Raw genomic sequence first — 12,735 nt, 5'->3', positions numbered from 1 at the left:
TGGGTGTGTGTGTGTGTGTGTGTGTGTGTGTGTTTCAGGTGTAACAATCTTTTGATATGGTTGTGTGTATGTGTGTGTGTGTGTTTCAGGTGTAACAATCTTTTGATTTGGTTGTGTGTGTGTGTGTGTGTCAGATGTAACAATCTTTTGATATGGTTGTGTGTGTGTGTGTGTGTGTGTGTGTGTGTTTCAGGTGTGCCCATCTCTTCAGCTGTAGCAGGTGTCGCTATCGGTCTGATATCCAAACCCAACCATGAGAAATCATCATCTGATATTCTCGACTACAGATTACTGACTGACATACTGGTACATGATTCTATGTCTTCATTATTTAAAAAGAAACATTTTCAAGTTGTAGTGTGTTCATATTTGTGTTCTTATGAATGTTTTGATGAATTAGGGAATCGAGGATTATAATGGAGACATGGATTTTAAACTGGCAGGAACGAGTAAAGGCATCACAGCTCTGCAGGTGACATTCATACACTAGTGTTTACTCTCTGTGTGTGCGTGTGTGTGTGTTTTCCTGTCCACTTCAGCTCTCGGTGTGGTGTGTGTGTGTGTGTCAGGGTTGTGCACCATTCAGAATAGAATGAAGAATGTCAATTAAATTCCTAAATTTGGAGAGAATTTGAATTGACTAACCAAATGGATGATTTTAATTTTTCATTTGACTTGAATTTAAGGAACTAGAATTAAAATGTAATGAAACTCAAAGAAGAAAATTCAAAATAAAGACTTTGTTTATTTTTAATAATACATTTGATTTTTCAATATAACATGTTATCATAATATCATATGCATAATGAATGGGATATTTCCATAAATATGACACTGTAAAAAAATGTCTTAGATTAAGTAAACAATACTGAAAAACATTGAAAAATGTAGTAGATTATTGTAGTTTTTTGCTTGGCAAGTTTCAGGAACGGGCAGGGAGTTGGATCAATGCATTTATTTGAGTTCAGATCGGTCAACACAAAATGTTTATGTGGTTCAGTCCCAATTTGTTGATTGTTACTCTTGTCGTGTTTAACATACCATGTGTCGAGTTCTGTGTGTGTCATTTTAAAGTACTTTTATATGTTGTGTTTATGCGATCAGTAATGAAAATGTCTTCCTTTATTTACTTGGTTTAAAACTGTTAAAGATGCTCAGCATATTTATAGAAGTATAAGTAAAGGAAGCAATTTTCATAGCAGTAAGTTGACAGAGTTTAAGAAATCTTTTTAAAGTTACTTAATTTAAATATGTATTTGGTAAATATGTCAAATTAATATGTAATTTGTACAGCTAATTTGTAAAAGTCATGGCAGAACTTAAATTAAGTTCAGCTAATAAACTTAATTTCTTTACGTTCTACAAACACATCACTTTTTATACTATTAATAATTAATACTTAATATAATAAAGTGCAATAATGTTTCAAATGATTTTTTCTCTATATTTAATACAGTTTCATTTTATGGACCATGGGGGAAAAACATATTTTCCAGAGTGCTCTAATTTGCTCAATATATTAAACAATCAATAGATTCAAGAAGTTATCTGAAAACAATGTGGTGGATCATTTCTGGTGCTGTACAGCAAAAACAAAATCTTTTGATGTCTATTTATTTATTTTTAGAGAAATTGCATGTGCAAGTCAAAAAAACAATATTCTACCTATTAGGGAAAAAATGTCATTTACAAATAATGTAATTATATGTCACAAAATGGGTCTTAGTCTGTCTGTGTTGAATTTGTTTGAATTGCAATTCAGTAAATTTCACTTCCTATCACTCCAATTCAAATTCCAATTCAACTTCCTGTGGGGCGTGGCCAATTCAAATTCCAACTCATGAATTGAAAGGGAGTTCATTCTGAATTTTGCACAGCCCTGGTGTGTGTGTGTGTGTGTGTGTGTGTGTGTGTGTGTGTGTGTGTGTGTTTCTGTCCACTTCAGCTCTCAGTGTGGTGTGTGTGTGTGTGTGTGTGTGTGTATGTTTCTGTCCACTTCAGCTCTCAGTGTGGTGTGTGTGTGTGTGTGTGTGTATGTTTCTGTCCACTTCAGCTCTCAGTGTGGTGTGTGTGTGTGTGTGTGTGTGTGTGTGTGTTTCTGTCCACTTCAGCTCTCAGTGTGGTGTGTGTGTGTGTGTTTCTGTCCACTTCAGCTCTCAGTGTGGTGTGTGTGTGTGTGTGTGTATGTTTCTGTCCACTTCAGCTCTCAGTGTGGTGTGTGTGTGTGTGTGTGTGTATGTTTCTGTCCACTTCAGCTCTCAGTGTGGTGTGTGTGTGTGTGTGTGTGTGTGTGTGTGTGTGTGTGTGTGTGTTTCTGTCCACTTCAGCTCTCAGTGTGGTGTGTGTGTGTGTGTGTGTGTGTGTTTCTGTCCACTTCAGCTCTCAGTGTGGTGTGTGTGTGTGTGTGTGTATGTTTCTGTCCACTTCAGCTCTCAGTGTGGTGTGTGTGTGTGTGTTTCTGTCCACTTCAGCTCTCAGTGTGGTGTGTGTGTGTGTGTGTGTGTGTATGTTTCTGTCCACTTCAGCTCTCAGTGTGGTGTGTGTGTGTGTGTGTGTGTGTGTGTGTGTGTGTGTGTGTGTGTGTTTCTGTCCACTTCAGCTCTCAGTGTGGTGTGTGTGTGTGTGTGTGTGTGTTTCTGTCCACTTCAGCTCTCAGTGTGGTGTGTGTGTGTGTGTGTGTGTGTGTATGTTTCTGTCCACTTCAGCTCTCAGTGTGTGTGTGTGTGTGTGTGTATGTTTCTGTCCACTTCAGCTCTCAGTGTGGTGTGTGTGTGTGTGTTTCTGTCCACTTCAGCTCTCAGTGTGGTGTGTGTGTGTGTGTTTCTGTCCACTTCAGCTCTCAGTGTGGTGTGTGTGTGTGTGTGTTTCTGTCCACTTCAGCTCTCAGTGTGGTGTGTGTGTGTGTGTTTCTGTCCACTTCAGCTCTCAGTGTGGTGTGTGTGTGTGTGTGTGTATGTTTCTGTCCACTTCAGCTCTCAGTGTGGTGTGTGTGTGTGTGTGTGTGTATGTTTCTGTCCACTTCAGCTCTCAGTGTGATGTGTGTGTGTGTGTGTGTGTGTGTGTGTGTGTGTGTTATCTCCACAGGCTGATATAAAGATCACTGGACTTCCTCTGAAGATTGTTATGGAGGCCATACAGCAGGCCACAGGTACACACACACACAAATCTGTGTTTCACTTAATAAAGTGCATCAGTGCACACACAATTTTTTCAGCAGTCTTTGTTTCAGAAGTATTTTTCACAATTGTTTTTTCCATCTGGATTTAATAAAATCCTTCATAAAAGAGTTGTGGACCATGAACCAAACCAACCAGCTCTGAGGTGAATCATCTAACATAACAAAACATTTGAAGCAGAAAAGTGTTTGGAAATCAGACAAAAAGACAAAGATACAAGACTGTGCACATTACGTCTTTAATGAGGGAATGAACTACAATCCCATGAAGCATTGCGAATGATGTAATCGAATTAAAAACAATTGATTTAAAGTTGCTGATTATAAATAGAGAAACAATATATTCATACAAAATATTCAGATACAACTTCACAGTGCATGATGGGAGTGGGCAGAGCTGCAGAGCTCTTTTGATTGTCTGATTGGTGGGTTGTTTCTCTTCAGGATTATGGGAAGTTTAGTTCTTCAGCAGGAATTCTGCTATTAAACACAATTATTTAACAAATGAAGTTGAAACAACGTGTACTGATGCTTCAACAGAACACTATACCATCGATGAACAACCTCACAGCTCACAGTAGATCTGTCTTTAAAGGATTATAAATTATTGGTAAAAATCAATTGAGAAATGAATGAGATTTTTACTTCCAGAACCACTGAACACTGCATTATTTGACAACCCTTCCTCTTACACTGTATTTCATCTGAATTTTGTAATTGTATTGAATTTTTATTCACCTCATGTCATTGGAGATGTTTTCATGTTTAGTGGCCAAAAAAGAGATCTTAAGCATCATGAACAAGACGATATCTAAAGCGAGGAGCTCCAGGAAGGAGAATGGGCCGGTTGTTGGTATGTTGGTGTGAAGATGATGATGTTCTTCTCTTAAGATTTTTGCACTGGTTTGTGTTTCTCTGATGCTGATTGAAGAAACTCTTTTCCACAGAGAATGTGAAAGTGCCTGTATCCAGAAGAGCTCGATTTGTCGGTCCAGGAGGATATAATCTACGCAGATTACAAGCCCAGACAGGTCAGTTCCTAGATCTGAATCTTCACCAGCTGATGTTGAGCACTCTTCACTGTGAATGCAGAAATCAATCTTAACTTACATAATGTTGTTTAGGTGTGACGATTAGTCAGGTGGATGAGGAGACATTCTGTGTGTTTGCCCCGACACCCAGCGCCATGAATGAAGCACAGGAGTTCATCAGAGAGATCTGTAAAGATGATGTACGTAGATCAGCTGGACATTAACAGTTAAAGCAGTGCTTCTCAATTTACAGGTCTGTTCTGATCGCAGCCTGCGGGGATGCAACAATAGTTAGGATAGCAAAATTCAAATACTTATCAACTTTTGATTGACCTCAAAGACTGTATGTCCAATCAAGCTCACGGTATTTAGTTCAAATTCATTGGCTAATATTAACACAATATTTGTCCCAGTGTTTGCTCCATGTCTATCACACAGCCCAGCCAATCGCAGCAACAAGGACATGAAACAAGCTCATTTTGATTTATTCAGGGGAAAGGCTCAAACACAAAGGCTGCTGGTAGTTGGCATCACAAAAAAAACAAGAAAAACTTGCACACTTACAACTGCAGTTGTCATCACACCTTCTCCACTGCAGTAACACAGCTGCTCCTCACTTGTAATTAGAGAAGCAGAGAAACTGTGAGCTTCTTAGAGAAGTGACACAATATACAATTGACTCCCTCCTGGAGGGCGATTGCGCCGGCTCTGATGTCACTGGATCAAGACTAAATGACCTGGTGAACTCAGGAGTGGTTGGCACCAGAGCAGTGAACAACAAGCCTCAGAAGACTTGCAGACAAGAATTTTCTGCAAAAGGTGTGGTAATGTCCAACCACATACAAGAAGTGCCGTAATTCCCTGCGTTCTTCAGGAAATTCACAGATGGCTTGTACTTTTGCTTGCACAGGATGGACTTGATTTTCCCAAACTCTGTAACAGTCGCCTGGCCGAATTCACATTTGCTTCTAACAATGCACAGAATAGTTGCTCAATTCGAGAGAGAGAAGAGGTTGAACTGTATAAAACAACCTCGTACTGGTTGGCTTCACACCCAGGAACACTTTCCAGGATGACAGTAGCAGCCGTGGGAATGTAGCCTGCGCGATCCACGTGCCGAAGGTCAAGACTTTATAACTTAGGAGGGCGTCTGGGGTAAGGAAGGCGTGGGTGGTCAGAGGTACCTGCCAATATCCTTAAAGAAAATCGAATTTGCTTATGAACCTGGCAAATCCCACCTGATCCATGCAGTCCATGCATGGCAATGAGAAACATTCAGGTTTTGTGACGGCATCAACTTTGCCACAATCCATACAGAAGCGGTAGGTACGTTGGACTTGCAGGGAGAACTCCAGGCACCCGAGCTTGACTCTGCCAAGTTATTGGCTAACATGTACTCTTTCTCCAGGGTAACGCGGTATGAGTGAAGCACTGTAGTTTGCGACAGAACACGCTACTTTCTAATGATACAGTGTCTGCTCTCTCAGAGGGTGTTAAATGCAGGAGAATCAACAACACTACGGGGTGGACCAGTCGCAACATCTTTCTCGGCATTGGTGAGCACGGACACCATTACAGTTGGACTTATCAGGTTTCAGAGTTGATGAATCAGGCGTGTCGGACTTCAGTGCCATGGACAGCGGCACACTGTTAGACATCTCTCACATGATATGGCTTGAACATATAAACATGACACGGGCATAAACACCTTAATTTAAGAAGTTGCAGGGCGTTTGCTCACTCCTTTTCACGCTGTCATGTTAATAATTTTGCTTATTGTTGAGCCTGTGTAGTTCATGGTAATATTCATACATTTCAATGTTTGACTTTTAGACTTTTTTTGTTACTTTTGTGTGATGAAGTTTGTTTCTGTATTGTATGTAAATCTGTATCCTGAAGCAGTTGATCTAGAGTGAATGATTTCACACTGACTGAAGATACTGAGTCATTCATGAGCTTGTGTCTGTCTGTTTGTTTGTGTTTGATCAGTTTTGTCTCGCTTCTGCTCTGATATTTTCTGTCTTGTATTATGTAGCAAGAAGAACAGTTGGAGTTTGGTGCCGTATACACGGCCACTATCACAGAGATCAGGTAACACACTCTGCATCACTCATTTTGCAGTGATGATCAAGATTGAACCCTTCTTCAGTAATGGAGCTTGTACTGCAATGATGTTTCCAGGGACATTGGTGTGATGGTGAAGCTGTATCCGAACATGAGCGCTGTGCTGCTACACAACTCGCAACTTGACCACAAACGGGTGAATACACATCCTCCTCCGCTTCTTGTGCATGTGATCTGAGATCATGGAGAAATAAGAGATGCTCTGTACAGTTCTGAGGATCATTGCTGGTGTTTTTATTTCAGATTAAACACCCCAGTGCTCTCAGACTGGAGGTTGGACAGCAGATCCAGGTATACATGTCCCTGAAACACCTCATCAAACCAACATGTGTCTTTTACTTCATGTCTATGAGCTCTGACAAGTGGACACAATTATTTTTTGCTGTTATAATGATTTTAAATGTCCAGTCTCTTACAGTTTGACAGTTTGTCTGTCCAGTCAAATGCTCTCTAGTATGAGAATGTCCTTCCCAATCATACTATCCATAGACACACATGCACAATTTATATCATTTCCAGAAATGTACCAGACTAACAGAGTGTAGACAAACTGTTTAGTTTATTACCTTTCATAAATCTGTCTATCTGTCTGTCCAAGTTGTTGATGAAAATCTTTAGTGTTGTCAGTCAACATCAGTGTGTGTTTGATGAACACCACCGAACACTTCAAACAGTTGTTATCATCAAAGAACATCTTTTCATTCTGTGCGCACATCACTCGCACGTCCCATGAACTGTGAGACTGAGTTGAACTCTTTCTGTTTCCAGGTTAAGTATTTTGGCCGCGACCCGACAGACGGCCGAATGCGACTGTCTCGTAAAGTCCTTCAGTCTCCCACGGCGACGGTCGTCAAGACCTTGAGTGACAGACACAGCATCTCCATAGCAACACCTCATGAGCACTCCTCGGACTCATAAACTATTCATGAACTTTTGTACATTATAGTATAATGTATTTTATAATAAATGGTCTTTCCCCCAACTACTAACATCATGTGACAAACACAACTCTGACTTGTGCATTACACATCATGTTTGAAAAGTGTATAAAAATTTGAAACCGTAAACAGTTTGTAGGAAGGAAAGTGAATTTTTAGAGCTGTTCATAATTATGTATTAACAATAATATAATTACTAATTATTATTTTTATACTGTGCCGTTTACGCGGTAACCACTTACAAAAGTCTTCATGGTCGAGTGCTGCAGTAAAATCATGATAAATTAAAATGGGCTCTCTTTTAAACAGTGAATCCCACAGTCACCTGCTGTCATCGAATGGTTACTGTTTGGTTATTTTAGGGAACCAATTGGCAACATTAAGAAAACAGCTGCGGTTGTTAATATGCACTTTTATGAAACGGGTGCCTTGTCCAGTTTTGCTAAGGAGATTTACAGGGTATTTTATATATATATTTTATATATTTCAGTCATATAAGTGTTAACAAATAGTGTAATCCCAAGCTAAAAACATTTAAATGTTTGGATACAATAATGACTTCAGAAATGTAAGAGCTGACAGTTACCATATACAGTTTAATTACAGTTTTAAAGTCTTGTGCTCAAGGTTGTGAAACTTCAACGGGCCTCTCAGGATATTTCACCCCCCCCAAAAAAAATTTTCATCATTTACTCACCCTCATGCCATCCCAGATGTGTATGACTTTCTTTCTTCTGCTGAACACAAATGAAGATTTTTAGGAGAATATTTCAGCTCTGTAGGTCCATACAATGCAAGTGAATGGTGACCAGAACTTTGAAGCTCCAAAAAGCACAAAGGCAGCATAAAAGTAATCCATAAGACTCCAGTGGTTTAATCCATGTCTTCAGAAATGATATGATAGGTTTGTGTGAGAAACAGATCAATATTTAATCCTTTTTTACTCCACTTTAACATTCTTTAGTTTTTTGGCAATTCACATTCTTCAATATCACCACCTACTGGGCAGGGAGGAGAATTTCAAGAAAGTCATACACATCTGGGATGGCATGAGGGTGAGTAAATGATGAGAATTTTTATTTTTGGGTGAAATAACCCTTTAAAGAGTATATTTGTATAAATATCCTCCTTTCAATTATCAGTTGTTTACTTTATTAAAATGTCAGCTGTATGATTTTGTATAGTCCTCTACTGATAAACTAACAAAACACATAATACAGTGATTAAAATGGTAAGGTTTTTCAAATACATTTACTTTAAAAGGGAGATGGCAACAAGGTCGACACATAAACCGGGGTCACAACTTAGTCGTATTAATAATACATTGTTTACAAAAATATAGGGAAAATAAAGATAAATATATGCTTTTATTTGAATAAGGTTTTGTTTTCAACCAAATGTGCATATTTGAAACAAGTGGCCCCGTTTTGTAGAATGATTGTAACAACTGCTGGAACTTTCCAGAGAACATGATGTGGAACACAAAAGTAAACGTACTTCACTACTGATGTAAAGAAAATGTGTAATGTTAAGACATTGTTCGTTTAATAAGAGTATTTATGAATGTATTGAACGTTTGACAGTGATGGTGTAGTTCAAGTGGAATCGCGGTGGTCACCATGGAAACAGTGTGTGTCTTAGCCCGTGAGCGGAAACCCCGCGGCGGCATCTCATCACCCGTCATGAAGAAGAATAACACACACAAGATGGCGGCGATACTCACACAAACACATTACTGACGGTTAATATGAGAATGTGTGGTCAGAGGTATAAACGGAGCGGGGGTTTGAGCTGATTTTCCGAGGTGAAGATGACTGATTAGGGCGTTTTAATCCCGTTGCTGTAAATTTACTTCAGTTTAGTGATGATGTTAGAGACTGAAGGCCGGTTAGTTTTGTGAGGCTCAGTCCGGGGTTTGGTTATATTTCGGAGATAAACTCGTAAGGTTTATGTGGTTTAGTGAATAAAGATGAGTGATACCCGGCGGAGTGATAGTTTAGTGTGGTAAAGATGAGTGATATTCGAGAGTAAAGGCAGTCTGTTTCGGTTAGTGTTTGTGTCGGTTTAGTGAGGTAAAGATGAGTGACACTCGTCGGCGTGTGAAGGTTTATACACTGAATGAGGACAGACAGTGGGAGGACAGAGGGACTGGACATGTGGACACTCTGAAGGGGACATCACTCGCTGTCACTGCAGAAACTGATGGTAAGAATACATGTACATCTGAAGAAAACTACTCCAATTCTTCACCACAAGCTCATGTTTCTATGAGATGCATTTGCTAGAATGCGATTCATTTCAGAAAATGGCATGTTAACAGAAAATTGCTACATTTATTTTACACAAAATTGATTCAAAAATATCTCAAAACAACAAATGTGTGATTTTGGTACTTCCATTAATGGGTCCATCTGACAGGCTTATCGGCAATATTATGATCATTTCAAAACCGCCAAATATTGGCCGATATATGGGTCCAAGGCTACTGGACATCTGTAAAATGATCTATTTATAGGTATGTGTTTGAGTAAAATGAACCTTTTTGTTTTATTCTATAAAGTACTGACAACGTTTCTCCCAAATTTCAAATAAAAATATTGTCATTTAGAGCATTTATTTGCATTAAATGACAACTGGTCAAAATAACAAAAAAGATGCTGTGTTTTCAGACCTGGAATAATGCAAAGAAAACAAGTTCTTATTCATTTTTAAACAACACAATACTAATGTTTTAACTTAGGAAGAGTTCAGAAATCAATATTTGGTGGAATAACACTGATTTTCAATCACAGCTTTCATGCGTCTTGGCATGCTCTCTGCCAGTCTTTCACATTGCTGTTGGGTGACTTTATGCCACTCCTGGCACAAGCAGCTCGGCTTTGTTTGATGGCTTGTGGCCATCCATCTTCCTCTTGATCACATTCCAGAGGTTTTCAATGGGGTTCAGGTCTGGAGATAGGGCTGGCCATGATCCGGTGGTCCTCCATACACACATTGATTGACCTGGCTGTGTGGAATGGAGCATTGTCCTGCTGGAAAAACCAATCCTCAGAGTTGGGGAACATTGTCAGAGCAGAAGGAAGCAAGTTTTATTCCAGGATAACCTTGTACGTGGCTTGATTCCAGCCTTGCTGAGGCACCCCCAGATCATCACCGATCCTCCACCTGGTCATCTAATGGTTAAACGGAGACCTGGAGAGGCCTTCAAGCCACAGTGTTTTGCACCCACTGTGAAATTTGGTGGAGGATCAGTGATGATCTGAGGGTGCATTGTCCATACAATGCATGTAAATGGGTGCCATCAGGCTGCTGGCTGTATGATGGTCCAAAAGGCATGTTTAAGGTACGTTTACATGACAATGATGTACTAAAAACGGAGAAGTTTTTCCTTTTGCGTTTTTGAAAAGTTTCGCGTTCACACGGATCCGCGAAAACGACTAAACGCTGTATTATGCATGCAGTTGGTGATGTCACTTTGTAAAGAAACACTACGTGCCTGCACATATAAGCATTCTTCCACAGAGCGGTGAATACAAACAATGAAGATGGCGAAAGCATCGAGTAATTTTGTCTGGACGGACGATGAGATTGCTTTATTACTACAATTACTTTGCTGGAGAAGCGTCAATAAACTCAAAATCTTGAGCAGCACAAACACAGTCCTGTAGTCCACCATTGTAGTTTTGAATGTCTCGCGCGTTGTTTTGAAGTACTCGCGCGCATGCCCATAGACTGAACATGTAATACACGTGCGCATGATGTCATCGTTTTCACAAATTTGCATTTTTGTGTGTTTACATGGAGACGATAATGGTGTCGTTTTCAAAAACTTGCACTTTGAAACCCGTTTTCAAAAGTTTGCATTTTCAGGCCCCAAAATGCCGTTGTCATGTAAACGAACAGCCAAAACGCATAAAGTTTTCCGTTTTTAGTTAAAAACGTTGTCGTGTAAACGGCCCCTTAGACTGCATAAAAGTAATCTACTCGTCTCCAGTTGATCAATTAATGTGTTCTGAAGCAAATTGAAAAGTTTTTGTAAAAAGTTAATCTATAATTAAAACTTGAAAAAAGCACTTGCTTTGTATACAACAGAGGAACGACAATACAGCGCTGGATGGAAGCAATGACTTGGTTAAAAGCATTTTAATTATAGATTTGTTTCTTACACCAACCTATTGATTTGCTTCAGAAGACATACATTTTTCAAGTGGAGTCGTGTGGTTTACTTTTATGCTGCCTAAATATGCCTTTTGGATGGCACCCGTTTCCTTGCATTGTATAGACAAAAAGAGCTGAAATGTGCTAATAAATATCTTCATTTCGGTTCGACTGAAGAAGGAAAGTCATACACATCTGTAATGGCTTAAAGGTAAGTAAATAGGCCTGTCACGGGTAGGGCTGTCACGATTTTGAAATTTGGTTGACTATTAATTGTCAAAAATAATTGCCATTATGACGATTAATTGTCTGTTTTGAGTCTTTCACGATTAATTGTCATATAAATAGTCATATTTCTTAAGGTGTGCTTTTTTCTGCATGTGTGCTTCATACACCTTAAGAAGTCATTTTTACATGTTTAACTTGAAATATATAAATCAAATAATAAAATAGAGATATATGGTTTCTTTGTAAGGCTTTAAAAACTTATGAATGACATGAAAAATAATGTTTTAAATATCAAAATATTCCTAAATACTTTTTGGTCAACTTTACATTTACACTGTTGTTTTTTGAACTCGTATTTTACATGACATATTTTAATAAAAATATTTTATTTATATATATATATATATATATCTCTATATGGCATCAGAGCACTTCACGCACTCTTCGGGACAGGAGCTGGTTGACGTCCGCAGTGTGGCTCAGTGACGCTCGGACACGGAGTTCAACTGAATGACACAAACATGCCATTCATGGCAATTTATACAGTATATTCATTTAAAATTCTCTTATTTGGGCATTTAAATGTGATTGGAATTAGAATGCTCAATAATAGCGGTTGTCTCAAATAATCACAGTAGATCAAATAACCGTGATCAGACTGTTATTAATAATAACAAGCCTACATGAGAGGATTTTCATTTTTGGGTGAACTAACCATTTAAGTCTTAAAATTATATCTTAAACTATATTTCAGAATGAAAATATTTGACTAACTGAAGACAGTCAATGAACCACTTTTGGTCACATATGAAATAAACTAGGGATGTGCACCATAACGGTTATTCGGTTAACCACAGGGGTTCACAGACGGTTATTCGGTTATTTGACTTGAGTCGGGACTCTTGAATAAAGAACATTTATTGCAATGTATATGCATCAAACACTACTGAAAATAGCAGGGAATAAATCCACAGTGAGCTGGAATCATGATCAATGGATACATGATTGCCACATGATGAACTTCTTCAGAACTAATCTTTGTGATGCCTGTGATAACAAAGCTAGATGCAGCGCAACGAAT

The 12,735-nt window shown here is 38.8% G+C and overlaps 3 protein-coding genes across 8 annotated transcripts in view; all 3 read left to right on the top strand.

Moving 5' to 3' along the window:
• LOC127413746 (balbiani ring protein 3-like) overlaps positions 1-87 on the top strand; it is a 3,071-nt gene extending 2,984 nt beyond the window's left edge. For all 4 annotated transcript variants that reach the window (XR_007892697.1, XM_051651154.1, XM_051651153.1 and 1 more), the window contains one exon: positions 1-87. This exon is cut by the window's left edge. The gene's annotated coding sequence lies outside the window, so the exon portion shown is untranslated.
• Positions 1-8,439, top strand: part of LOC127413756 (polyribonucleotide nucleotidyltransferase 1, mitochondrial) — a 17,680-nt gene extending 9,241 nt beyond the window's left edge. The window contains exons 19-28 of the mRNA XM_051651179.1: positions 194-306; positions 401-472; positions 3,085-3,148; positions 3,945-4,028; positions 4,123-4,206; positions 4,300-4,406; positions 6,242-6,297; positions 6,388-6,466; positions 6,574-6,621; positions 7,099-8,439. Coding sequence (XP_051507139.1) covers positions 194-306; positions 401-472; positions 3,085-3,148; positions 3,945-4,028; positions 4,123-4,206; positions 4,300-4,406; positions 6,242-6,297; positions 6,388-6,466; positions 6,574-6,621; positions 7,099-7,248 — 857 coding nt within the window. The 3' untranslated portion in view covers positions 7,249-8,439. The remainder of the gene's footprint in view (positions 1-193; positions 307-400; positions 473-3,084; positions 3,149-3,944; positions 4,029-4,122; positions 4,207-4,299; positions 4,407-6,241; positions 6,298-6,387; positions 6,467-6,573; positions 6,622-7,098) is intronic.
• A 506-nt stretch (positions 8,440-8,945) lies between these two features.
• The window catches only part of LOC127413738 (serine/threonine-protein phosphatase 4 regulatory subunit 3-like), a 35,890-nt gene continuing 32,100 nt past the window's right edge, over positions 8,946-12,735 (top strand). For all 3 annotated transcript variants that reach the window (XM_051651134.1, XM_051651133.1, XM_051651132.1), the window contains exon 1: positions 8,946-9,473. In XM_051651134.1, coding sequence (XP_051507094.1) covers positions 9,347-9,473 — 127 coding nt within the window. In that variant the 5' untranslated portion in view covers positions 8,946-9,346. The remainder of the gene's footprint in view (positions 9,474-12,735) is intronic.

This window comes from Myxocyprinus asiaticus, chromosome 23 (assembly GCF_019703515.2).
Source record: "Myxocyprinus asiaticus isolate MX2 ecotype Aquarium Trade chromosome 23, UBuf_Myxa_2, whole genome shotgun sequence".
Taxonomy (NCBI): Eukaryota; Metazoa; Chordata; class Actinopteri; order Cypriniformes; family Catostomidae; genus Myxocyprinus; species Myxocyprinus asiaticus.
This window is presented reverse-complemented; position numbering and strand designations above follow the sequence as displayed.